This window comes from Hemiscyllium ocellatum, chromosome 19, assembly GCF_020745735.1.
Source record: "Hemiscyllium ocellatum isolate sHemOce1 chromosome 19, sHemOce1.pat.X.cur, whole genome shotgun sequence".
Taxonomy (NCBI): Eukaryota; Metazoa; Chordata; class Chondrichthyes; order Orectolobiformes; family Hemiscylliidae; genus Hemiscyllium; species Hemiscyllium ocellatum.
The window spans coordinates 66,900,045-66,926,922 of record NC_083419.1 but is presented as its reverse complement, the minus strand read 5'-3'; the positions used below and the strand labels follow the sequence as shown (position 1 = coordinate 66,926,922).

The 26,878-nt window shown below is 46.0% G+C and overlaps 1 protein-coding gene across 1 annotated transcript in view; it reads right to left on the bottom strand.

Annotated features, from left to right (window-relative positions):
- Positions 1-26,878, bottom strand: part of dgki (diacylglycerol kinase, iota) — a 197,505-nt gene that overhangs the window by 7,128 nt on the left and 163,499 nt on the right. Inside the window, exons 27-29 of the mRNA XM_060839555.1 lie at positions 15,313-15,484; positions 3,947-4,067; positions 2,963-2,999 (exon numbers count right to left, since the gene is read on the bottom strand). Of these exons, the coding sequence (XP_060695538.1) occupies positions 2,963-2,999; positions 3,947-4,067; positions 15,313-15,484 (330 nt within the window). The remainder of the gene's footprint in view (positions 1-2,962; positions 3,000-3,946; positions 4,068-15,312; positions 15,485-26,878) is intronic.

Here is a 26,878-nt window from a genome sequence, read left to right as displayed (position 1 = left end):
TGCCACCTCATCAAAGAACTCCATTAAATTGGTCAGACCTGACCTGCTCTTGACAAAGTCATGCTGACTGTCTAAACTTATTTTTCCCTAATTGTGTACCTTATCACGTATTATGGCCTCCATCAGTTTTCCCATCAATATGTTAAGTTAACAAGTCTATGGTTTTCTAGATTATCCTTTGTCCCTTTCTTAAACAACAGTGTCACATTTACAATCCTCCAGTCCCCTGGGACTAATCCTGTCTTGAGAGGGGTCTGGAAAGTTTCTGGCAGCGATTCCACAATTTGGTCCCTCACCTCTCTCAGCAATCGTTTTTATTAATTTACAGGACTAGGGAGTCGCTGGCTGGACCAGTATTTATTGTCCATCACTAATTGCCCACAGGGCAGTTAAGAGTCAACCACATTGCTGTGGGTCTGGGGTCACATGCAATCCAGACCAGGTGAGGATGGCAGTTTCCTTCCCTAAAGGACATTAGAGGGTGCATTCCTAATGACTTCTCTGCCTGGAGTGCTGCCAGCCTTTTTAGCATTTCTTGTTTATCTACCAACATATTGCTCATTTGCTCAACACCCACATTAGGCCATAATCACCAAGTTGGTTACAATCTCTTCCAATGTCTTCTATCAGATAGAAGATACCAAAGCTTAAAAATATGCACCAACAGGTTCAAGGACAAAGAACAATACAGCACAGGAATAGGTCCTTCAGCCCTCCAAGCTGGCACAGACACATTTTGGCCTTCTATTTTAAATGGTTAGAACAGCTTCTTCCCCGCTGTTATTAGACTTTTGAATACACCTCTCAAATTTCAAATCTAATGTTGATCTTGTTTTGAGTGCACCTTCTCTGTAACCATTGCATTGTATTCCTCGCCTTGTTCTATCACCCTCTGAACTTTGTATGGTATGATCTGCCTATGCTGCGTACGAAACAAAATTGTATCTAGGTACATATGACAATAATAAATCAAATCAAATAAGAAAAAACTTCTAATTTGGTGAAGGGAGAAACTAAATATTCACTTAATACCTTTGCCGTGTCCTTTACTTCAACGAGCAGCTTACCCTACTCGTTCCTTAATGGACTCACTCTATCCTTCACTGATCTTTTACTATTAATATGTTTGAAGAACTTTTTTTTTGCTTTTACACAGCCTGCCATCCTTTCCTTATGCTTCCTCTAAGCCTTCCTTATTCCAAGCTTAATCTCTCTCCTGCAATTGAGATACTAATTTCTATTGCTATTATTATAATATGATGCATTATATGCCTCCTTTTGGATACCCTTCATTTATTTCTCATGACTATGTACCTAGCTTGTACCCTATACATCTTTCTTTTGAAATTCTCCCATTTTCATCCACAGTTTTATCACCAAAATACATTTCCAAATAGCCTGCTTCTGTTAAACTTTTAGACCCCTAAAACCTGCCCTTGCCTAGTCTGGGATTTTATCGCTGACTTTTTATCATTTTCCAATATAATATCATTGCTCTGGAAAAATAGCCTGCTAGCTCTCAATGGATTGGGCCAGATGGTACCAGCAGTTTGATCCTGCCTCCTCGCCTGGGAGGTGGCTCCAGCTAAGGAATGGAAGTCTCTGATTTTTGTTATATACTGATTTAGTCTGAGGTGGTTTCAGCAGGTCTCACTGTGGTTTGTCTCATAAGGTGCATCATGCATGCTAAAGGAGACATTGACTTTCTTTGGTGTCAGGTAGCAGGCTGTTATCCGTCTATCCTGAAAATTATACAGGGTGTATCAGTATTTACAGGGAATCCACAGGGCCTGTGTTAGTTTTTACAGGGAATCCCTGGAGACTGTGCCAGTATTTACAGGGTATCTCCAGGGAGTGTGTTAGTATTTACAGGAATTGTATTATGCTATGATCACTATTTCTCAAATGCTCCACTTGGCCTGCTTTATTTCTTAGGACCAAATCCAGCACAGCTCCCTCTTCAGTAGAACTGGAAACGTACTATTCCAGAAAGTTCTCCTTCACACATTGCAGGAATTTCTCCCTTTCCGTGCCCTATAATCTCCTTTTTTCATAGTTTACCCTGGAGTAATTGTAATCATCAACTATTACAACCCTACTTGTCTTGCAGATTTCTATAATTTGCCTACAAAATGTTCTGTTCGATTTCTAAATCTGACACACTAACCCAGGAACCACTGTAAATGTAACACACTCCTCAGGAACCACTGTCAAAAAGAGGCATTCCCTGGGAATCCATTATCATTACCACCACACTTGCCTGGGGAAATGCTGTAAATGACACACTACCTGGGAACCATTGTAAATTCTGACATATTCCCGGGAACTACTGTAAATACTGACATTGTCTCTGAGAACCACTCTTAATACTGGTACACCTCCCGGGACTCTCTGACAATACCAAAACACTCCCTGGACACACTTTAAATACTGACATGCTCCCTGGGGTTTCTATGTTAAGTACTGACACATCCCTAAGGATTCCCTATAAATGCAGACCAATTCCTTGGAGATTTCTGTAAATACTAACACACTCCCTGGAGATACCCTGTAAATACTGGCACAGTCTCCAGGGATTCCCTGTAAAAACTAACACGCGCCCTGTGGATTCCCTATAAATACTGACACACACCCTATATAATTTTCAGGACAGACGGATAACAGCCTGCTACCTGACACCAAAGAATGTTAATGTCTCCTATAGCATGCACGGTGCACCTTACGAGACAGAAACCACAGTGAGACCTGCTGAAACCACCTCAGACTAAACCAGTATAAAAAAAATCAGAGACTTCCATTCCTTAGCTGGAGCCAGCTCCCAGGGGAGGAGGCAGGATCAAACTGCTGGTACCATCTGGCCCAATCCATTGTGAGCTAGCAGGCTACTTTCCCAGAGCAATGATATAAAAAACCAATGTGCAAATATATATGTAAGCCACAGAACAATTACATCCTTACTCACGTTTTGATTTCTGCTACATCTAATAGATCAGGAGGCCCTGAAACAAAGAAAAAAAAAATCTAAACCAGGTAATTGATACATACATAAAGTCCTGGCAGAACACAAGGTAGTCTGGAATAGTAAATGAAAACACAGATTACACTATTCAAAGTTTCGCTCCAGTATGGACTGACAGCGGAAACAGAGACTGATAGTGGCAAGTGACTGACAGGGAATGACAACGTGGACAGGGAGTGACAGTGTGAACACAGACTGATAATGTGGAGAGGGCTGACAGTGAGATCAGAAAGTGAAGTGCAATCAGAGACTGATAGTGGGGTCAGGGAGAGTGTGAACAGAAACTGACAGAGTCGACTGGGACTGACAGCTTGGTCAGAGACCGACAGTGGACAAGGACTGACAGTGAGATCAGGGAATGAATGTGGACAGAGACTTCAAGGATGGACAGAGACTGTCGGTGAGATCAGGGAATGACAACATGGACACAGATTGACAGTGTGGACACAGAGTGATAGACTGGACAGGAATTGATACAGTGGGCAGTGACTGACTGTAGGATGAGGGAACTTCACCTTAGTTCATATCTGATCCCACTGTGTCACAGAACCACCAATCAACCTACTGGATTGCTGTAAATAAAAACCCAACAAATTGTCTTGTTGAATTGGACAAGATTAAAGATACAAGCCCACTCAATCAGGCTGACTCTTTTTGGCCTCCTCTTGTCCTTCTGCGCCAAACCTTTGGTTGCTTGGTTGAGATGTGAAGGATTGGCTATGTTAAGGCTGTCACTGAACAAGACATACAATTCAGAATGAAAATGTCAAATGAATCCTTTATAATTTACGTCCGACAGGACAAATAAATGAAGTACAGTATGTAGCTATGAAATGGCACCTGAAATAACTGATAGCTCTTGTCACACTCAGTGCCAACTTAAACAGTGAATTTGATGCAACGTATAAAGCTGGTTCAACAGCTCACCATGTTCAATGATGTACTTTACAAGTTCCTTATGACCATTCTTTGCGGCGTAGTGTAACACCGAGTATCCTTCAGTGCTGCTCACCAGCAGACTCACTCCCTTACTGCAGGACTCTATGAACTAGGACACATGGGAACATACATGAGGTTAGACATCCCTGTATTTTATGTTCAGCAGTTCATAGACAGATCAGAACAATACACATCTCCCACAATATTCATCAATCACAAACACAGGACATCACTTCTTCTGCTGCCCATCTCAGATCCCATTAGAAACTAAACAATGTCAGGGACCAGAAAGACCAGCCAGCCTTGAAGTTCTCACTTCCAATAAAATAACATGCTGAATCGAACTGTATCTTGAAAAGAATCATCTAGCAACACCATATGGGTGGAGAGGTGGGTAGCCATTGGAGCCCTAAGTAGATTTTTGAGGGGATTCTGCTCTTCACAGGTGCTGCTCAGGGTCACTCTGCTCCTGGGAAAACATTGCTCCCATGGAACTGTGCTCCAAGGGAGAGCTTGCCCCTGGGGGTACATTATTCCCAGGGCAACTCTGCTCCAGGGGAGACCCTGTCCTTAACGACATTGCTTCTCCTCAGAAGCAACTCCACAGAGAACCTGCTATGGGGAGAACCGGATGCAGGGAGATAATGCTCTCAGGAGTCGGTGCTTCTGGCGAGACTCTGCTCCCAGGGGTACCCTTCTCCCCGAGGTACACTGCTCCGGGGGTACCCAGCCCCTGGGGAGACACTGCTCCCAGAGAGATCTTGCTACGAGCAAGACCCTGCACCTGGGGAATATTACTCCCAGGGAGACACTGCTCCGAAGAGACACGAGGCTCCCGGGGAACCACCATGCCCAGGAAGGCTCTACACCTACGGTGTCACTGGTCCCAGGGAGATCTTGCCCCTGGGGGAACATTGCAACTGGGGAGACACAGCTCCCAAGGAAAGCCTACATCTGGGGTGCCATTGCTCCCAAGGACAGCGTGTCCCTAGAGGGCACATTCCACCTGGAGAGACACCACTGCCAGGGAGGCCGTACACCTGGGGAGACACTGCTCACAGGGAACCTTGCCCCTAGGTGGGAAAATGCACTTGGGGAGATACAGCTCCCAGAGATCGTGGCCTGGGGTGGACTTTGCACCTGGGGAGACACCACTCCCAGGGAGGCCCTGCACCTGGGGGGACTTGCTCTCACAGAATCTGCTCTCAGAAAGACCCTGCTCTGGGGAGACTATGCTTTTGAAGGTCAAGCTCTCAGGGGTCCTACTGTTGTGGGACTTATTTTTTTATTTACAGAAAGACATATTTTATCAATGCTTTCAGAAAAAATCTTTCAGTTGTACAACTCTTTGTTAGCTATCACTACTGACTCATTCATTAAACCAGAAGTAAACCATTCTGTTGAGAAAAAGGTAGGGCACTCTTCAATGGCATTGTTGGTGCGATTAATGGCAACCTATAGTCAAGGAATTCGACATGACTGAACTAATAATGCCCTTTCATGCTCTCCCTGATGCTTCGTTCACACCCTATTCAGGTACATAATTAATCAGTAATCTTCAAGAGCTTGCAGTATACTGTACTACATTCAGCTGCTGTCTCTGCTATTGACTGAAAGCCACCAGGGCATAAAGGTTTAGCGCAAAGTCTAAAGATCAGGAAGCAGGGATTCTTTATGCCACTGGCATCAGGTCATTACAAATAAGTAGTAAAATTAAAGTTAAACAAGGAAGTATTTACAATATTTGTGAGAAATTAAAGCTATTAAAATACATGGCCAAGATAACCTACTTTTGACAATATTACTCTTACACATCTGTCACTGGCTTCCTTCAACTTCCTCCATTTCCTCAGAAAATAATGGAAAGGAGGACCCAATTGGGCATAGCCTTGCATAAACCTCCAATAGTAACCAGATCAATAAAGGAGTGGAAATTAGTTTCCAAAAACTTTATCCAATCCAAGAATGAAGGTGGCAGGGGCATTACAGAGCCCAAACGTTATTCTTGTGTATAATAAAGACCCTGGTGCCTGCTGGGAATGGCTATCTTCTCAATATTGTGTTCAGCGAGGAGAAGCTGCTGCTTATAATTGTGAGCCAAATTAAGAGTACAGAAACACTTTGCATCTTTGACAACGCGTAATGGTTTCTGAATCCAAGGTACAGGATAAGCACCCTTATGAGTTTTGCATTGTCAATTACTGGACATTCATCGATCTTCATTTTTCATCTTTTTTCCTCATAGTGGCTGTGGAGGAGGTGGACATATCTGTTGAGTTTTGAATGACACTTACTCCAAAGATAGTCCTGGACTTCCACACAGTAATGAGCTAGGATCCTGTGATATGGAATCATAACTGGACAGTCATTTTCAGTCACCATCCTCTAGCTTGCCTGAGCACAATACCCAATGTCATCATCATCTTTACTGAAAGTCGGCCCCTACTTGCTGAAAGTAGAATCAAGCTATCTTATTGGGACTCCTCCAATTTACCAGTGTCCATTTTGAAATGAGGTCAGAAATGTCTCCTTCATTCAATCCATTCTCAGAGTCATACTGCATGGAAACAGACCCTTCAGTTCAATTAATCCAGGTATAGCAGCAGCAGCAAGTTTAAGAATACCTCTGGGTTTTCTTGTTTGAGGGTAAACTGTACCCTCCCCCTTAGCCTTCAACAATGAGGATGTAATTCAGAGCTGTCAAGTGGGAGCTCTACTCATGTGACATGTGACATTCGACATTCTAGCAAGGCCCGATGTTAACAACAGACAATAGGTGCAGGAGTAGGCCATTCTGCCCTTCGAGCCTGCACCACCATTCAATATGATCATGGCTGATCATCCTTAATCAGTATCCTGTTCCTGCCTTATCTCCATAAGTCTTGATTCCACTATCCAACTCTTTCTTAAATGAATCCAGAGACTGGGCCTCCACTGCCCTCTGGGGCAGAGCATTCCACATAGCCACCACTCTCTGTGTGAAGAAGTTTTTCCTCATCTCTGTCCAGCTGAAGGTGGCTGGCATAAGCCTTCAACACCAGTGATGAAAAGTCAACTACATTGTTGTGAGTGTGGAGACACGTTTCGGACAGACCAGGTAAGAACAGCAGATTTCATTCCCAAAAGGACATTAGCGAACCAGATTGACATTTATGATCATTGGCAATGTTTACATGGTTGCTGTTAAACGAGAGTTTTTGCTTCCAGATTTTTTATTGAATTCAAATTTTGCCATCTGCCATGTGAGATTTGAGGCTGTGACCCAGAACATTACTAGATTACTGATCCACTGACATTACCACTACACCTCCACTTGTGAAGGAACCATTATAGGGCACAATAGACTAATGGTCATGCTACTTGGCTTGACATTTGCCATTAATGGTTGGGATTGCCAACTACTTTCCAGTAAATGCAATGGTAGTTGTTGTATGTGTTCATCACAATTAGGAGAGAATGTGCAAACTCTTCAGGTATTTCCTTCTATTTCCATTGGCTCATAAGTTACCTTATGGTTCTATGCATGCTAGACCATCCTTTAGTCAGACAAGTAATTTATGCGTGCATTATGAAATTTCATTTACCAGGCTTCAAAATGTCTTACATTAGAGTCTGTGCTAGGCACTGGTTTTCTTAGCTTTCTCTCTTTTGTGTATGTCAGCCCAGAAGGCTGTTGTGGAATACTCCATAATAAAGGAGGAGTGAGAGTGGGCCTTTTGCAGAATACTCAGTGCATTTCTTAAGGTAAAATCACCCTACTTCAACAGATCCAGATGGCAGGTTGCTGGTCCTAGAACATAGAACATAGAACATAGAAAAATACAGCGCAGTACAGGCCCTTCGGCCCTCAATGTTGCGCCGACCGAATCCTACCTAACCTACACTAGCCCAATAACTTCCAAATGCCTATCCAATGCCCGCTTAAATGACCTAAAGGACATTAGTGAATTACTTAGTGGTTTACAGCAATTCATTTGTTACATTTCTGGAGCTAGACCATAAATTAAGACATTTATTCAATTCAACTTGTCCTGCCGGAATTTGAATTCAGTACCTGTACTAAATTGCTCCTTCATGGGTCAAATGGGAGTATTTTAGCAAACGCAGCAGCATAGATGCAGTATCAGATTTCTCTTTGCTAGGTTTTGCAAAGGATGCTGTTGGGTTAGATTAAGAAAGGAGAGAAGGAGGAAATGTGTGACAGAACCAGCAATACGTGCCAGTGGTAAGGGAGAATGCTGGCAGGGGAGCTCGAGCGATTGTACAAGAACCTCCACCAGCAGATGGCAACAGTAAGGAGAGGCAGTTGAGCGGCTGAACGAACTGTCTGTTTCTTCGGGTGTCTGGGAGCAAAACAATTGATGGGAAGTCCAGAAACACTCGATTATCGATTGAAGACCGGAATGAGGAGACACAGCCAGATATGGCACCCTGGGGTTTCAATGCAAGTGAGCAGGTGGGAAATACTGTTAAGAGGTACAGATGTTCAAAGAAGTCACTGAGGACAGCAGCTGCAGAGGTCTTTGTATCTGTGAAGCTGGTGAACTTGTTCAACCACATAGTCATAATCTGAATCTCTTCTTCTGATTGACCAAGGTCAGAATACTGAAGGTCAGGCAGCATCCAGGAGCAGGAGAATCAGTGTTGAAGGGCTTATGCCCGAATTGTCGATTCTCCTGCTCTTTGGATGCTGCCTGACCTACTGTTTTTTTTCCCTAGCAACACACTCTCGACTCTGACCTGCAGCATCTGCATTCCTCACTTTCTCCCAGAATACCGAAGGACCATCTACAGAAGCAGTGAAAGGTGGGAATTTCTAAATAGAGTTGAGGTTTTATAGTGACCAAGCTCAATTACCTTTCCATGAAGTGTAAGATAATGTCACCCTCAACCAGGTGACAAATTGGGCTTCTCAGGCCAGTAAAGAGACTGCCGTTAGAGAGGTGACTATCTGTGTGGACAGGATGTAGACCTCCACCGGAAGAAGTCGCTGGACAGATTACCATTTAGCAAGCACAGATCCAGCTCTTGTGTCCTATCTCCATTGTAAGCTTCTTGGTCAGTCTCGCCCAAAAGGTGCTGTAAAAAGGTGATGTGACAGTACTGTACACTTCAAAGAGAATGCCCTCAACAAACATGGCTGCTAGTTCCCGATGGGCACAGAGACCCCATCCAGTGCAACACCTTCTGTTCTCACTAGGAGCTAAACTAGTTGACTTTTAACACCCATGAAATGGCGCTGCAAGCCACTATGTTTAAGGGCAATAAAGGGTGGGCAATAAATGCTGGCACAGCTGGTGATACCCACATCTTATGAATGAATACTTTTAAAAGTATAAAGTTTGCCCAAAATCCCATCTGTTTCATTACCTTTTGCAGATCACCCTCTAGAACTGAATGAAGTAGTTCTGAAAGAAAAACAATGAATAACATATTCATCATAATACAGTGTCTATCAGATGCTTAAAGTACCTGCCCATCCAATGAAGGTTCATAATATTCATTAAAACTGTTGGGTAGAAATAAAGATAGTGAATTAAAAATGATTATTCAATGGTAAAACTCTGCTATCTTTGTATGTTCCTTCTACACAGATAGTAGAAAATATTTGGGAAAGGAGCCTGAGACATAAAAGAGAGATACTGAAGAGTAAAAATGGAAAATTGTTCATTTTTAGAAGGAGGCCAGTAGGTAGTAAACCTGGGTGAATTAGAAAGAGAAGCAGAAGTAGGCTACAGGACAGTAACTGAATGTTGGGAGGCAGATAGGGAGAAAGAGAAAGAGAGAGAGAGAGAGAGAGAGAGAGAGAGAGACACACACACAGACAGAGACAGAGAGACAGAGAGAGAGAGAGACAGATAGCTATAACTGTTTAACAACCATATATAGAAAACAGAAATGAAACTCTCAATGTGCTAATACATTGCAAAAATACTTTTCGGTGACAGAAAACTGCAATATGTAAATAAAATACAATTAAACATTAATATTAAATAGAGTTTAATAGTTAGCTTGCTTATTAAGGATACTAGCTGCTGTGACAGTGTTTTAGAGGCACTTTAAGCAACAGGAGGAATGAACTACCCACTGTGTCAATTTTGGATTGGCAGCTGTCTTCTGGGATTGCTAGTTTCATGTTTAATAATTATTCTGATAGATGTGACAGCCCTCAGAAACCTGTGACAGCAGGGTATATCATCTACAAAATGTACTGCAGCACATTGTCAGAACTTTATGGACAGCATGTCTCCAACCTGCAACTATCTAGATGGACAAGGGCAGTGGATGCAAGAGAACACCGCCAACTGCAAGTTCTCCTCCAAGCCATACATTACCCTGAATTAAAATCATTGTTCCTTCACTGTCACTGAGTCAAGATCTCAGGACACCCTACCCAACAGCATTGTGGGTGTATGCACACCTCAAATTCTGCAGAGGTTCAAGAAAACAACTTTGTAAGGAATTTTGAAGGGCAACAAATGATGGCCTTGCCTGAGGTACTCAAGTCCCAGGAATGAATGAAAAAATGATTTCAGGAAGAGGTCAGCATGTTTCTTAAGGCAGATATTGGATCTTAATGACAGGGGGAGGAATTAGTCTATAAAGAAAATAAAAGGATTGGATTTTAAATTGGGCAGAAGTTGATGTTCCAAATACATCGGACTCATAACAGGAAAGAGGCCTTTCAGTTCATCAAGTCTTATGTCACCTATGTACAGTAATCCCACTTTCAAGCACTTGGTCATGAATGTTATGACATTTCAAGTATTCATTCACATACTTAAAGGTTGTGAGATTTCTCACCTCAACTACCCTTTCAAGCAGTGCATTCCAGGTACCGAGTACCTTCTGGGTGAAAAACATTTTCCTCAAACTCCCTCTAAACCTCCAGTCCTTCCCTTTGAAAGTATGCACCCTCATTGTTGACCATTCAATTAAGGGGAACAGCTGCTTCCTACCCACCTTGTCCGTGATCTTTGTAATCCTATACACTTCAGTAAGATCTCCCCTTAGCTTCTCTGTTCTAAAGAAAACAACTCAAATCTATCCAGCCTCTCTTCACAGCTGAATCACCCCAGCCCAGGCAACAACATGGTGAATCTGTTTTGCACCTCCTCCAAATAAATCTCTTAAATTAAGCTGCAGATAGCTTGCACTCAATCTCAAAGGAATTGGGGTCTGAAATTAATGAAGTTTTAACAGAATTGTTTGCATTACTGTTAAAACAAAACTGTCTTCCTCTCAACTCACAAAATACTTGAGGGAATCATGCTGCCCATGTCAAACTGAGAATTGGATCATTATGTGATGGTAGTGTTCATTTAAAAGGGATTTGATATACGCTACTTCTCTTGCAAAGAGGTGTTGTCAGTGGCACCGAAATGTCCGTTTCAGAAGCAGAGGGTAAATAGCTTTGAGCTCCGAGTATTTTTTTAAAAATTAGACAAAAGAAGCATGAGTGGGTACGTCAGGCTGACATAGACTCAGGGTTTTAGTTTTGCTTTGAGTTGAAGTGGGGTCTTTTGGAGTTGAAGCTGCTAGATACAGCTCTCCCTTCTGCAGCTAAAAGTTTGAGTTCATTCTCTACTACCAGATTATTTCTTTCAGTGATGTTTTTCTCCTGGAATGCAGACAGCACATGAGAAATTCTAATGAATTTGCTTTGCCAAGGGTGCGGTTATTGGATGCTGTTGCATTGGAACTATCATTGGTTAATAGTTAAACAATATATTCTTTTGTTAAGTATTGCAAATGTGTTAAAGTTATGCTAACTTTTGTTTTTGTTTGTATTTTTACTGTCTTGGCAGAATAATGTGTGTTTTGCTTGGAGCCTAACAGTGGACAAATCGAATTACATCTAGAACAAAGCACCTAACACTTACTTTTAATAGACAATAGGTGCAGGAGTAGGCCATTCGGCCCTTTGAGCCTGCACCACCATTCAATATGATCATGGCTGATCATTCCTAATCAGTATCTTGTTCGATTCTCGGCCTTTTGGCTAAGATCAAGTGTCTGTTCTTATCAGGACAGGTGTCGAGTTGCGAGTCATCAGAGCTAGTGGAGAGATCATCGCTGGATCGTGATTGGACATTGGAGGATCGTTTGGTTGTGCTGACCTGCTATTGGTGGATCTTCATGCTGGCTTCGGCCTAATACCAATTCAGGGACCAGCCAATCTTGGAGCCATGGCCTCAGCAGCCGTTCGCAGCCCTGGCCAGGGCATTCGCAACACAGTCAGGGTGACTGTGAAGAAGGTGGAGGAGCACACACCGGTCGATCGGACGGTGTTTGTGAAGAAAGTCTTGTTGGAGTGCTGTGGATTTGCATGCTGTGCCAGGCAGGAAGATCTCTGAGAGTCTCGCACTCCTCAGAGATACGATCGCCTACGTGCAGGACAGAGGGTTGGACGCCTGCCTCATCAGCCTGGACCAGGAGAAAGCCTTTGACAGGATATCACACAGGTATATGAGAGATGTTCTCTCCAAAATGGGCTTTGGGGAGGGAATCTGCAATTGGATCAGACTGCTCTACACCAACATCGTCAGTGCAGTCTCAATCAATGGGTGGGAATCAGATAGCTTCCCAGTCAGACCTGGAGTCAGGCAGGGCTGCCCTCTCTCTCCTGCCTTGTTTGTGTGCTGCATAGAGCCATTTGCCGAGTCCATCAGGAAGGATGCGAGCCTGAGAGGGGTGACTATTCCGGGCAGCGGGGGCCTGCAGGTTAAGGCCTCCCTGTACATGGATGACGTCGCCGTTTTCTGCTCGGATCCGCTGTCCGTGCGCAGACTCATGTGCATTTGTGACCAGTTCGAACGGGCCTCGGGGGCCAAGGTAAACCGAGGCAAGAGCGAGGCCATGCTCTTCGGGAACTGGGCCGACCAATTCTCGATCCCCTTCACCGTCAGGACGGACCACCTGAAGGTGCTGGGTATCTGGTTCGGGGGGGGGGCTGGGGCGTGCGCCAAGTCTTGGGAGGAGCATATCAGTAAAGTGAGGCAGAAACTGGGCAGATGGAGGCTACGGTCGCTCTCCATCACGGGAAAAAACCTGGTCATCAGGTGTGAGGCACTGTCATTGCTGTTGTACGTGGCACAGGTCTGGCCTATCCCCAGAACCTGCGCCGCTGCAGTCACCCGGGCCATCTTCCAGTTCATATGGAGTTCAAAGATGGACCAGGTCCGAAGGGACTCGCTATACAAAGATCTGGGCAACGGGGGAAAAAATACACCCAATGCCACCCTCAACCTGATGGCCACCTTTGTGTGTGGCTGCATCAAGCTGTGCGTGGATCCCCGGTACGCAAACACCAAGTGTCACTACGTACTGAGGTTCTACCTGTCCCCGGTGTTGCGAAGGATGGGCCTGGCCTCGCTGCCGCGGAACGCTCCGAGTAGCTGGACCGTTCCGTACCACCTGTCCTTCGTGGAGAAATTTTTGAAGAAAAACACCTTTGACCAGAAGTCCATCAGGAAGTGGTCAGCACGTAGCATCCTTGAGACCCTTCGGGAAAAGGAGAGGGTGGATCCTGTCGAGTGGTTCCCTGAGCAGACTGTCAAAGCAATTTGGCAGAATGCCTCATCGCCAGAACTTTCCAACAAGCACCAAGACATGGCTTGGCTGGTGGTGAGAAGGGCTCTACCTGTGAGATCATTTATGCACGCCCGGACTCTCAGCCACACCGCACGCTGCCCTCGAAGTGGCTGCGGGGGGGAAGAGACTGTCACACATCTCCTTCTGGAATGTGCCTATGCAGAGGAAGTCTGGAGAGGAATGCAGTGGTATTTGTCGAGGTTCGTCCCGAGCAGCGCCGTGACGCGGGACTCCGTGCTCTACGGCCTGTTCCCCGGGACGCACACCGAGACGAACATCAACTGTGCCTTGAGGATCATCAACTCGGTGAAGGATGCTCTCTGGGTGGTCCGAAACCTGTTGATCTTCCAGCTGAAGGAGTTGACCCCGACTGAGTGTTGCAGACTGGCACATTCCAAGGTCCATGACTACGTGTTGAGGGACGCGCTGAAGCTCGGGGCAGCTGCCGCCAAGGCGCGGTGGGGAAAGACCACCGTTTAACATCTGCCTGTCTAAAGAAGATCAGGGGGCCCTGCAGTCATTTGGGCTCTGCTGACGCCTCAGCTCAATATGTGAGTGAGAAATGCACAGATCTGTATGTAATAATGAAAATTCTGAGCTGTGTATGTAAATGTTGACATATGTATGGCATTACCAAATGTATCAAATATTTTATGAATAAAGTATATTTTTGAAATTAAAAAAAAAGTGTACTGCCTGCAGGATTTCCCTGGTGCAGGCTACTTCGACTGACCTTCAGGAGCGTAAAGCATTGTGAGCAGCTCCTGAAAGTCTTCAAGGAGAAGGAAGGGGAACCTCTGTTCTCCATCTTGTCGGTGGTCCTGTTGTGTGTGCTTCCTGCGCAGAGAAGTCGGGTTGTTACAATCCAAATGTACAACCCTTACGTCCCAGCGGCAGATGTTCTCACCTTCTTGAATAGGTATGTCCAGGTTGAAGGAGAAAGCACCGGTGTGGTCGATCCTTTCGGGATCTGGACCAGTAAAAGGCAGGTCAAGGTAACCCTGAGGGTCGATGGCAGTGGGAACATCCACCCACCCTCCAGCTTCGCCATCGGAGGAAGCAGAGGTTACCTGACGTACGCAGGGCAGCCGAAGGTGTGCCAAACGTGCGGGAGGTCAGGCCACATGGCGACCGACTGCAAGGTGACAGTATGCCGAAACTGCAAGCAGGAAGGCCACCCAACCAAGGATTGTAAGGAGGCCAAGAACTGTAACCTGTGCGGAGAGGCGGGCCACATGTACAAGGCCTGCCCAAGACAAGGAGCCATCACCTACGCACGGATGGCCGGAGGTGGCAACACGAATACGAGCCGCGGACCAACAAAGACGAGCAAGGCACCAGAAAATAGCATGGAAACGGTGCCTGGAGGCACTCAGAAGGAATAGCAGGCGGTAGTGGAGCAGACGGCAGACAGCGGGGAGGTGCAGCAGCCGATCCAAGCTCCGTCAAAGCAGTCGGAGGAAAAGGAAGAGGAGGAATCAAAGGAGGCAGAGGACTGGATCACAGTAAAAAACAGAAAGAGGAAACCCCTCGGGGGCCCCAAAGCCACCCAGCGAAGGGGAAAGCGACACCTACAAGTCGAAGACGCATGCAGCTCTTCCGATGGTGAGGACGGGCGCAAGAAGGGTCGTCATCAGAGGAAGAGACAGAGCGCCGTGGGGAGAAAGGAGGGCAGCACCGCCCAGGAAGGAAAGGACGATCCCTCTGAGGGGACGGGTAAAAGCCTCCCCCCTACCCGGTGAGAACCAGGAGGTACCCACCGGCCCACAGCTCCAGGTATCTGGGAGCAGTGGTCCTATGACAGCCCTGCTGTCAGACGGAGAACTGGTCAGTGCGGACCACGGGCCCGACACGAAGACAACGTGGAGCTGGACAGTTACCTCAGCCCTGTGAAGGTCCAACAGTTTGCCGCCACCACGGGGATGCACACAGCTACCCCAGAGGGGCAAGACCAGCAGCAAATGGACACCGGTAAACCTGTAAACTGTTAAAATGGGGTTGAAAATTGCTAGCATCAACGTGCGTAGCATCAAATCGGCTACGCGATGCGTTTCAAGGCTGGCCTTCCTGGCCAGCATCAAAGCTGACGTCCTGTTTCTGCAGGAGTGTGGGATACTGCACCTCAGCAGTTACAGGAGGTGGTCGAGCTTGTGGGCCCATGGGCCGTCAGTGTGGTCGGGGGGCAACGATAACCACTCCTCAGGCCTAGGGATCCTGTTGCGGGGAGGCAACTTCACCATCTCCGAGGTTAAGGAGATGGTGGGCGGGCGCCTCCTCGTCGCGGATGTTAAATACAGAAACGCTCCCGTAAGACTAATCAACGTGTACGCCCCAGCGGATAAGAGTGAATGGTTGACCGTCCTGCAACAGCTTCCACTGTTGCTGGCCACGTCCAGGCCGGTCATTCTGGCCAGAGACTTCAACTGCATCATTGATGCAGATGGACGATCCGGCGGGGGGGACAGTAAACTGGACACTACGTCCAGAGCCCTGATGGAAACGGTCAAAGATGCCAAGCTGCACGACGTCTTCAGCACCCCTGCAGATGGAGCGCAGCGTAGATACACATGGTCACGGGCAGACAGGTCTATCCGCTCAAGGATAGATTACCTGTTTGTGTCCCGAACGTTCTCGGTCAGAACCACCAACGTCAAGCCGGTGTTCTTCTCTGACCACTGCCTCCTACTGGCCGACTGTCACCTACAGGACGAGCAGCGGGCGGGCAAGGGAACATGGAAACTGAACACTGAGTTGTTGACCCTGGGAAATATCGAGGAGCTCAAGAGGGATTATGCAGGTTGGAGAACCGCGAAGCCCCTCTTTGAGTCTCCAGCAGACTGGTGGGAAACAGTTAAAGGGAACATCAAGAGGTTCTTCATCCTCAAAGGTGTTCAGGAGGCGAGAGAGAGGCGGGGAAAACTGACCCAACTCCAGGAAAGTATGCAGAACCTGCTCCTGCTGCAGACGTTGGGGGTCGATGTCACGGAGGACCTCAAGGAGGTGAAGGGCCAGCAAGCCTCGCTCTTTGCCTCGGAGGCCTCCAAGATAATCTTCCGGTCCAGGGTCCGTTCGGTAGAGCAGGACGAGACGTGATCACGTTTCTTCTTCCAGAAGGTGCTCCGTGCTCAGCAGCCTGAAGGAAGAAGATGGCTTGGTAACGTCATCTCAAGCTGACATCATGAGGATCAGCAAATCCTTCTATGCCAGCCTGTATGACACGAAGCCAACCGACAGCACGGTCTCACAGTCGTTCCTGTCCTCTATCATGGAGGTCCTAGAGGACAGAACGCGAGAGAGGCTGGACCAGCCACTATCTCTGGATGAGCTGACCAGGGCCCTCGAATCCTTCGAAAAGAATAAAACTCCCGGAAGCGACGGCTTACCGGTCGAGATCTATTCCGCTCTTTGGGACTTGATTGGCCGAGACCTGCTGGAGGTGTATGTCAGTATGCTTCGGGCAGGTACCATGAGTGAATCCATGAGGAAAGGCATCATCACCCTCATCTACAAGCAGAAGGGGGAGAGGGACGAAATTAGAAATTGGAGACCGATCTCACTGTTAAACACAGACTACAAAATCTTGTCAAAGGTCATCGCTAACCGGGTCAGGTCTGCTCTGGGAGCGGTGATCCACCCCGACCAAACCTGTGATGTACCGGGCAGGAAGATCTCTGAGAGTCTTGCACTCCTCAGGGATATGATCGCCTACGTGCAGGACAGGGGGGTGGACACCTGCCTCATCAGCCTGGACCAGGAGAAAGCCTTTGACAGGATATCACATACATATATGAGGGATGTCCTCTCCAAAATGGGCTTTGGGGAGGGAATCTGCAATTGGATCAGACTGCTCTAGACCAACATTGTCAGTGCAGTCTCAATCAATGGGTGGGAATCAGATAGCTTCCCTGTAAGATCTGGAGTCAGGCAGGGCTGCCCACTCTCTCCTGCCTTGTTTGTGTGTTGCATAGAGCCATTTGCCGAATCCATCAGGAAGGATGCGAGCCTGAGAGGGGTGACTATTCCTGGCAGCGGGGGCCTACAGGTTAAGGCCTCCATGTACATGGATGACGTCGCCGTTTTCTGCTCGGATCCGCTATCCGTGCACAGACTCCTGTACATCTGCGACCAGTTCGAACGGGCCTCGGGGGCCAAGGTAAACCGAGGGAAGAGCAAGGCCATGCTCTTCGGGAACTGGACCGACCAATCCTATATCCCCTTCACCGTCAGGACTGACCACCTGAAGGTGCTGGGTATTTGGTTCGGGGGTGCTGGGGCGTGCGCCAAGACCTGGGAGGAGCGGATCAGGAAGATGAGACAGAAACTAGGCAGATGGGAGCAACGGTCGCTCTCCATCACGGGAAAAAACCTGGTCATCAGGTGCGAGGTACTCTCAGTATTGTTGTATGTGGCACAGGTCTGGCCTATCCCCAGAACCTGTGCTGCCGCAGTCACCTGGGCCATCTTCCACTTCATGTGGAGATCAAAGATGGACCGGGTCCGAAGAGACACCATGTACAAAGACCGGTGCAATGGGGGAAAAAACACTCCCAGTGCCACCCTCACCCTGATGGCCACCTTCGTGTGTGGCTGCATCAAGCTGTGCGTGGATCCCTGGTACGCAAACATCAAGTGTCACCACGTACTGAGGTCCTACCTGTCCCCAGTGTTGCGAAGGATGGGCCTGGCCTCGCTGCCGCGGAACGCTCCGAGTAGTTGGACCGTTCCGTACCACCTGTCCTTCGTGGAGAAATTTCTGAACAAAAACACCTTTGACCACAAGTCCATCAGGAAGTGGTCAGCACGTAGCGTCCTTGAGACCCTTCGGGAAAGGAGAGGGCGGATCCTGTTGAGTGGTTCCCTGAGCAGACTGTCAAAGCAATTTGGCAGAATGCCTCATCGCCAGAACTTTCCAACAAGCACCAAGACATGGTTTGGCTGGTGGTGAGAAGGGCTATACCTGTGAGATCGTTTATGCACGCCCGGACTCTCTGCCGCACCGCACGCTGCCCTCGAAGCGGCTGCGGGGGGGACGAGACTGTCACACATCTCCTTCTGGAATGTGCCTATGCAGAGGAAGTCTGGAGAGGAATGCAGTGGTATTTGTCGAGGTTCGTCCCGAGCAGCGCCGTGACGCGGGACTCCGTGCTCTACGGCCTGTTCCCCGGGACGCACACCGAGACGAATATCAACTGCACCTGGAGGATCATCAACTCGGTGAAGGACACTCTCTGGGTGGTCTGAAAGCTGTTGATCTTCCAGCTGAAGGAGTTGACCCCAACTGAGTGTTGCAGACTGGCACATTCCAAGGTCCAGGACTACGTGTTGAGGGATGCGCTTAAGTTTGGGGCAGCTGCCGCCAAGGCGCGGTGGGGAAAGACCACCGTTTAACATCTGCCTGTTGAAAGAAGATCAGGGGGTCCATGCAGTCATTTGGGCTCTGCTGACGCCTCAGCTCAATATGTGAGTGAGAAATGCACAGATCTGTATGTAATAATGAAAATTCTGAGCTGTGTATGTAAATGTGGGAATAGATATGGCATTGGCATTACCGAATGTACAGTGTATCAAATTATTTTATGAATATTTTATGAATAAAGTATATTTTTGAAATTAAAAAAAATCAGTATCTTGTTCCTGCCTTATCTCCATAACCCTTGATTCCACAATCTTTGAGAGCTCTATCCAACTCTTTCTTAAATGAATCCAGAGACTGGGCCTCCACTGCCCTCTGGGGCAGAGCATTCCACACAGCCACCACGCTCTGGGTGAAGCAGTTTCTCATCATCTCTGTCCTAAATGGTCTACCCTGTATTTTTAAGCTGTGTCCTCTGGTTCGGCACTTACCCATCAACGGAAACATGTTTCCTGCCTCCAGAGTGTCCAAACCTTTAATAATCTTATATGTCTCAATCAGATCCCCTCTCAGTCTTCTAAACTCAAGGGTATACAAGCCCAGTCGTTCCAATCTTTCAGCGTAAGGTAATCCCGCCATTCGAGGAATTGACCTCGTGAACCTATGCTGCACTCCCTCAATAGCCAGAATGTCTCCTCAAATTTGGAGACCAGAACTGCAGACAATACTCCAGGTGTGGTCTCACCAGGGCCCTGTACAGCTGCAAAAGAACCTCTTTGCTTCTATACTCAATACCTCTTGTTATGAAGGCAAGCATGCCATTAGCCTTCTTCACTACCTGCTGTACCTGCATGCTTACCTTCATTGACTGGTGTACAAGAACACCCAGATCTCTCTGTACTGTCTCTTCACCTAAATTGACTCCATTTAGGTAGTAATCTGTCTTCCTGTTCTTGCCACCAAAGTGGATAACCATATATTTATCCACATTAAACAGCATCTGCCAGCATCTGACCACTCACCTAACTTGTCCAGGTCACCCTGTAATCTCCTAACATCCTCATCACATTTCACCCTGCCACCCAGCTTAGTATCATCAGCAAATTTGCTAATGTTATTGCTAATACCATCTTCTATATCATTAACATATAGTAAAAAGCTGCAGTCCCAGTACTGATCCCTGTGGTACCCCACTGGTCACTGCCTGCCATTCTGAAATGGAGCCGTTTATCACTACTCTTTGTTTCCTATCAGCCAACCAACTTTCAACCCTAATTTTGCTCACTAACCTCCTATGTGGGACTTTATCAAAAGCTTTCTGAAAGTCCAGGTACACTACATCTACTGGATCTCCCTCGTCCATCTTCAGAGTTACATTCTCAAAAAATTCCAGAAGATTAGTCAAGCATTATCTCCCCTTCATAAATCCATGCTGACTCTGACCTATCCTGTTACTACTATCCAGATGTGTCGTAATTTCATCCTTTATAATAGACTCCAGCATCTTTCCCACCACTGAGGTCAGACTAACTGGTCTATAATTTCCTGTTTTCTCTCTCTCACCTTTCTTAAAAAGTGGTACAACATTAGCCACCCTCCAATCCGCAGGAACTGATCCCGAATCTATCGAACTCTGGAAAATAATCACCAACGCATCCATGATTTCTTGAGCCACCTCCTTCAGTACCCTGGGATGTAGACCATCAGGCCCCGGGGACTTATCAACCTTCAGACCTAACAGTCTCTCCAACATCAATTCCTGGCAAATATAAATTCCCTTAAGTTCAGATCCTTCAGCCACTGTTACCTCAGGGAGATTGCTTGTGTCTTCCCAAGTGAACACAGATCTGAAATACCAATTCAATTCTTCTGCCATTTCTTTGTTTCCCGTAATATCCCTGTTTCTGTCTTCAAGGGCCCAATTTTAGTCTTGACTTTTTTTTTGTCTTTCACATACCTAAAAAAGCTTTTACTATCCTCCTTTATATTATTGGCCAGTTTACCTTCGTACATCATTTTTTTCTCTCCGTATTTCCTTCTTAGTAATCCTCTGTTATTCTTTAAAAGCTTCCCAGTCCTACGTTTTCCCACTTATCTTTGCTATGTTATACTTTTTCTCTTTTAACTTTATATGTTTCTTAACTTCCCTCGTCAGCCACGGCGACCCATGCCTCCTCCTAGGATCTTTCTTCCTTTTTGGAATGAACTGATCCTGCAACTTCTGCATTATACACAGAAATATCCGCCATTGTTCCTCCACTGTCATCCCTGCTAAGGTTTTGCACCATTGAACTTTGGCCAGCTCCTCCCTCATAGCTCCATAGTTCCCTTTATTCAACAGAAATATTGTCACTTCCGATTGCACCCTCTCCCTCTCAAATTACAGATTGAAGCTTATTGTATTATGGTCACTACTTCCCAATGGCTCCTTCACTTCAAGGTCCCGGACCAATTCTGGTTCGTTGCACAATACCAGATCCAGAATTGCTTTCTCCCTGCTCGGCTCCAGCACCAGCTGTTCTAAGAATCCAAATCTGAGGCACTCCACAAAGTCTCTTTCTTGAGGTCCAATACCATCCTGATTCTCCCAGTCTACCTGCATGTTGAAATCCCCCATAACAACTGTAGTAACATCTTTGCGACAGGCCAATTTCAGCTCCTGATTCAACTTACATCCGACATCCAGACTACTGTTTGGGGGCCTGTAGATAACTCCCAAGAGGGTTTTTTTACCCTTAGTATTTCTCAGCTCTATCCAAACTGACTCTATATCCCCTGATTCTAGGTCCCCCGTTGAAGGGACTGAATATCATCCCTTACCAACATGGCCATCCCACCCCCTCTGCCCATCAGTCTGTCCTTACGATAGCACGTGTAGCTTTGAATATTCATTTCCCAGGCCCTGTCCACTTGAAGCCACGTCTCAGTTATCCCCACAATATCATATCTGCCAATTTCCAAAAGAGCCTCAAACTCATCTATCTTATTTCTAATGCTTCGTGCATTCATGTATAGTATTTTTAATTTGTTACTGCCCTCACCCTTCCCATCAACTCCTAATTCACTCAACCTTACAGCATGATCCCTTTCTGAGTTTTCTGCCTCATTGATACAGTTGTCTTGCTTGACTTCCCTTGTTCTAACTTTCCCTTCAATTTCCTTCTTAAACATCCAGTTTGTCCCCTCCCTTCCGCTACTTAGTTTAAACGTAGCTGTGTTGCAGTAGCAAACCTGCCTGCCAGAATGCTGATCCCTAACCTATTAAGGTGCAAACCATCTCTCTTGTAGAATTTATGCTGACCACAAAACATAGAACATAGAATATAGAAAAATACAGCGCAGTACAGGCCCTTCGGCCCTCAATGTTGCGCCGACCAAAGCCTACCTAACCTACACTAGCCCAATAACCTCCATATGCTTATCCAATGCCCGCTTGAACGACCATAAAGAGGGAGAGTCGACCACTGATACTGGCAGGGCATTCCATGAACTCACAACCCGCTGAGTAAAGAATCTACCCCTAACATAAGTCCTATACCAACCTTCCCTTAATTTAAAGCTGTGTCCCCTAGTAACAGCTGACTCCATACGCGGAAAAAGGTTCTCACTGTCAACCCTATCTAAACCCCTAATCATCTTGTACACCTCTATCAAATCTCCCCTAAACCTTCTTTTCTCCAATGAGAACAGCCCCAAGTGCCTCAGCCTTTCCTCATACGATCTTCCTACCATGCCAGGCAACATCCTGGTAAACCTCCTCTGCACCCGTTCCAGTGCCTCCACATCCTTCCTATTGTATGGCGACCAAAACTGCACACAATACTCCAGATAAGGCCGCACCAGAGTCTTATACAACTGCAACATGACCTCAGGACTCCGGAACTCAATTCCTCTACCAACATAGCCCAGTACGTCATATGCCTTCTTCACAGCACTATTTACCTGGGTGGCAACTTTCAGAGATCTGTGTACATGGACACCAAGATCCCTCTGCTCATCCACACTACCAAGTAGCCTACCATTAGCCCAGTAATCCATCTTCTTGTTACTCCTACCAAAGTGAATGACTTCACACTTAGCTACATTGAACTCCATTTGCCACCTTTCTGCCCAGCTCTGCAACTTATCTATATCCTGCTGTAACCTGCCACATCCTTCTTTGCTGTCCACAACTCCCCCAGTGATCCAAGAATTTAACTCCTTGCTTCCTGCACCAGTTCCCCAGCCACACGTTCAAGCCCATTATCTCCGTTTCTGGCTTCACCAGCCCGAGGAACTGGAAGCAAACCGGAGATAACCACCTTGGACATCCTGCTTTTCAGCCTTCTTCCTAGTTCTCCGAAGTCCCGCTGTAGTATGTCCCTCCTCTTCTTCCCGACATCATTTGTGTCGACATGTACCACTACCTCTGGCTCTTCACCTTTGTCCTTGAGGATTTCCTGCACTCTGTCTGTGATGTCTTTAACCCTAGCACCAAGAAGGCAACACACCATCCTTAAGTCCCGTCTGCTGCAACAAAAACCCCAGTCAGTTCCTCTCTCACTATCGAGTTCCCTATTACCATGGCTCTGTGCGATGTCTGACTCTTCCGCTCTGCCTCTGCACCAACTTTTGATTGACAGACCTGGCCACCTCGCGGACTAGCAGTGTCATCTGTCTCTACTGTTTCCAAAAGATTCGACTTGTTTCTGACAGGTACTTCCCCCGGGGTCTCTTGCACCGGTCTCCTCTCTGCCTTCCTCAACGTCTGCTCTCTTCTGGTACGATTGGTGTAATAACCTCGCTGAAGGTCTTGTCCAGAAAGATCTCGTTCTCTTGGATGAGCCTAAGGTCCTCGAGTTCTTTCATCAGTGCTACAATATGCTCTGTCAGTAGCTGAACGTGCACACACTTTCCACACTTATACGAGCCAGACACACCAGAGTCGTTGACATGAAGCACGTAACGCACTGAACCAGCCTGGCAGTCATGTCTTCACCCTCTTCAACTGTGGCGTGATCACTTCACTCAACCTCCTTGTCAAAGACTCTTGAGCTAAAGCCTCACTCTTCAATCCACAGGAACTTGCTTGGACCTAGAACACACCCACTCTAATAACAATCACTTACCTTCCCGACTGGCAAAAGATAAAACTTAGGACCTTGACTATCTCCTAGATATATTTTGAGGGGGTTTAGTGTGATCCATAACAATTCTTAGCAGGGTCTGATTCTGAGGAGTTCGGGGAAAACAGACATACACTCATGTTCCAAAGGCAGTGGTCATGGAGAGTTCAGGGCGGCACGGTGGCACAGTGGTTAGCACTGCTGCCTCACAGCGCCTGTAGACCCGGGTTCAATTCCCGACTCAGGCGACTGACTGTGTGGAGTTTGCACGTTCTCCCCGTGTCTGCGTGGGTTTCCTCCAGGTGCTCCGGTTTCCTCCCACAGTCACAAAGATGTGCGGGTCAGGTGAATTGGCCAAGCTAAATTGCCCGTAGTGTTAGGTAAGGGGTAAATGTAGGGGTATGGGTGGGTTGCGCTTCGGCGGGTCGGTGTGGACTTGTTGGGCCGAAGGGCCTGTTTCCACACTGTAAGTCTAGTCTAGTCTAGAAATCTGTTGGGATTGCCAAGACTGCAGCCAATGATCAGGAATGCGGGATTATTATGTGCAGATCAAAGAATTAATTACCTTTTTCCTCGGAGGATGAGGGAGGCCTGAGGAAGGAAGAACAAAGAAAATATTTTCTGAGAGTCAGGCATGTGCAACAGATCCTGTCACAAAGACCTTGAAAAATATTGTATATAGAGCAGAGAGCTCAAAGGTGATACAGCATGATAGCCTCAGACAGAACAGAAAGTAGAGATGTACAGTGTCCCAGTACATTGGTAGCAAAAATATCAGGGATAAAGGAGTATTGTTAGGATTTGGAGTGTGGGGAATGCTGTCAGGAGTCAGTGTGGAAATATAATCAGGACAATAGTGTGGGTAATGCTATCAGGTTGAGGAATATGGTTGTCGTTGTCCAGATTGAGAATATGGATCTTGTTAGGATAAAGAGTGCATGGGTTTTGTCAGGATAAGGTGGTTAGGATATGTTGTCAGGATCAAGAATGTGGGAAATGTTGTTAGAACCAGCAATGTGGTGAATACAATTGGGAAGAGGGATGTGATGAATGTTGTTGCAATCAGGAATGTTGGAATTTTCTTTGGATCGGGCATGTGATGAATATAGTTGGAAAAAGGATTTAGGGAATTTTGTCAAGATCAGGCGTATGAAGAATGCTGTTGTGGATTGTTGGTCGGGTTGTCTTATTGCAACTGGGAGCATGGAGAATGTTGTTCTGACCGGAAGTATAGATAAGTTGTTGTGATTAGAAGTGTGCAGAATGTTTTCATTATGTATGGGGATTGCAGAAATGTTGTCAGGATTGGGAGTATGGGCAATCTTGCTGGAATGTGGAGAAGAATTCAGAGAACACAATTGTTAATCGGGTGAAGGGCTGTGTTAGATGTGAAGAGTTTATACCGGAGTTTCTGGTGAGTCAGTCTTTCTGTCTCTCTGGCAAGATACCGGTGTTGTATCCCAGACTCAGAATCGCAGCTGTCACTTGTGATCCACTTGCTGTTGGAGCCATTCCACAGCTCAGTATTGCTGAAAATTTGAAAAGGATTTCTTTTTATTTCAATACAACATTTGAATCAATTTTCCTCCGTTTTTTTTCTTTTTTCTCTTTGGTGATAGTCATGAGATATTTTATTCTATGTTATTGCCAGGGAAAAACAAAGGACAAAGGTAGCCTAGATTAAGATCTCAGAATGTTTTCAGCATCGTTTCTTGAAACGGCATGTTCTGCAGCCAACCAGAAAGCAAACTATTACAAGGAGAATTGAATATGCAAGTAGTGAAATTATGCTTCAATTACACAGGGCATTGGTGAAACCTCATCTAGGGTACTATACACAGTATTGGCCTCCGTATTTAAGTAAGGATATAAATGTGTTGGATGTAGTTCAGAGCATGATTACAAGACTAATACCTGGAATAGGCAGGTTGTCATATAAGGAAAGGTTGAACAGACCAGAACTGGTATTGAGCAATAAGATATGATGTATTAATGAAGGTGTCTCTTGGTAGCGGAGACTTTATCATATGACTGAATTTTACCATCTGTCTGAGGGAGAGGGGAGTGGGTCTAAGACTATTTAAGTAAGAGTAATTATGGTGAATGAAAGCAGAACTAAAATGAATCAAGGATAGGTCAATAGAGATGCAGTGCAGACATTTAAAGAGTATTTCCAAATAAACAGAATGGATACATTCCACAAAGTAAGAAAACTTCTAAGGGATGGACCTACCATCTGTAGTTAACTAAAAATATTAAAGAAAGTATCAATCTTAAAGAAAAGCACATAATTATACAAAGTCAGCTGATAGAAAAGAAGATGGAACAGAATATTAATAAGGAGGAAAGAATCACCAAAATAATTTAAAAGGGGGAAAAAAATTCCAGCACGAGTACAAGTTATTTGGAAATGTAAAAACAGATAAGACGTTTCTATAAATATTTTAAAATGTAAAAAATACTGAGTATTCATCCTACAGAAAGCAAGGCTGAAGATTTAATAATGGAAATCAAGGAAACAGATTAAATGAATGGGTATTTTGTATTTATCATTGATTTAGAGGACACAAGTAACATCCCAGAACCTGCACTAAATCGGGAAATGGAAAGGAGAGAGGAACTCAGAAAAATTACAATTACCGAAGAAGTGATACTGAATAAATTGCTGGAGCTACAGCTGACAAGTGTCCAGCCGCTGGTGGACTCCATCCTTGAATCTTAAACAAAGTGGCTAGTGAGATAGTAGATGCATTGGCTTTGAATTTACAAAATCCATTGATTCAGAGATAGTCTCATTAGATTGGAAAATAGTGAAATTAACTTTTTTATTCAAAAAGGAAAAGAGATTAAAAAGCAAGAAACTACTGG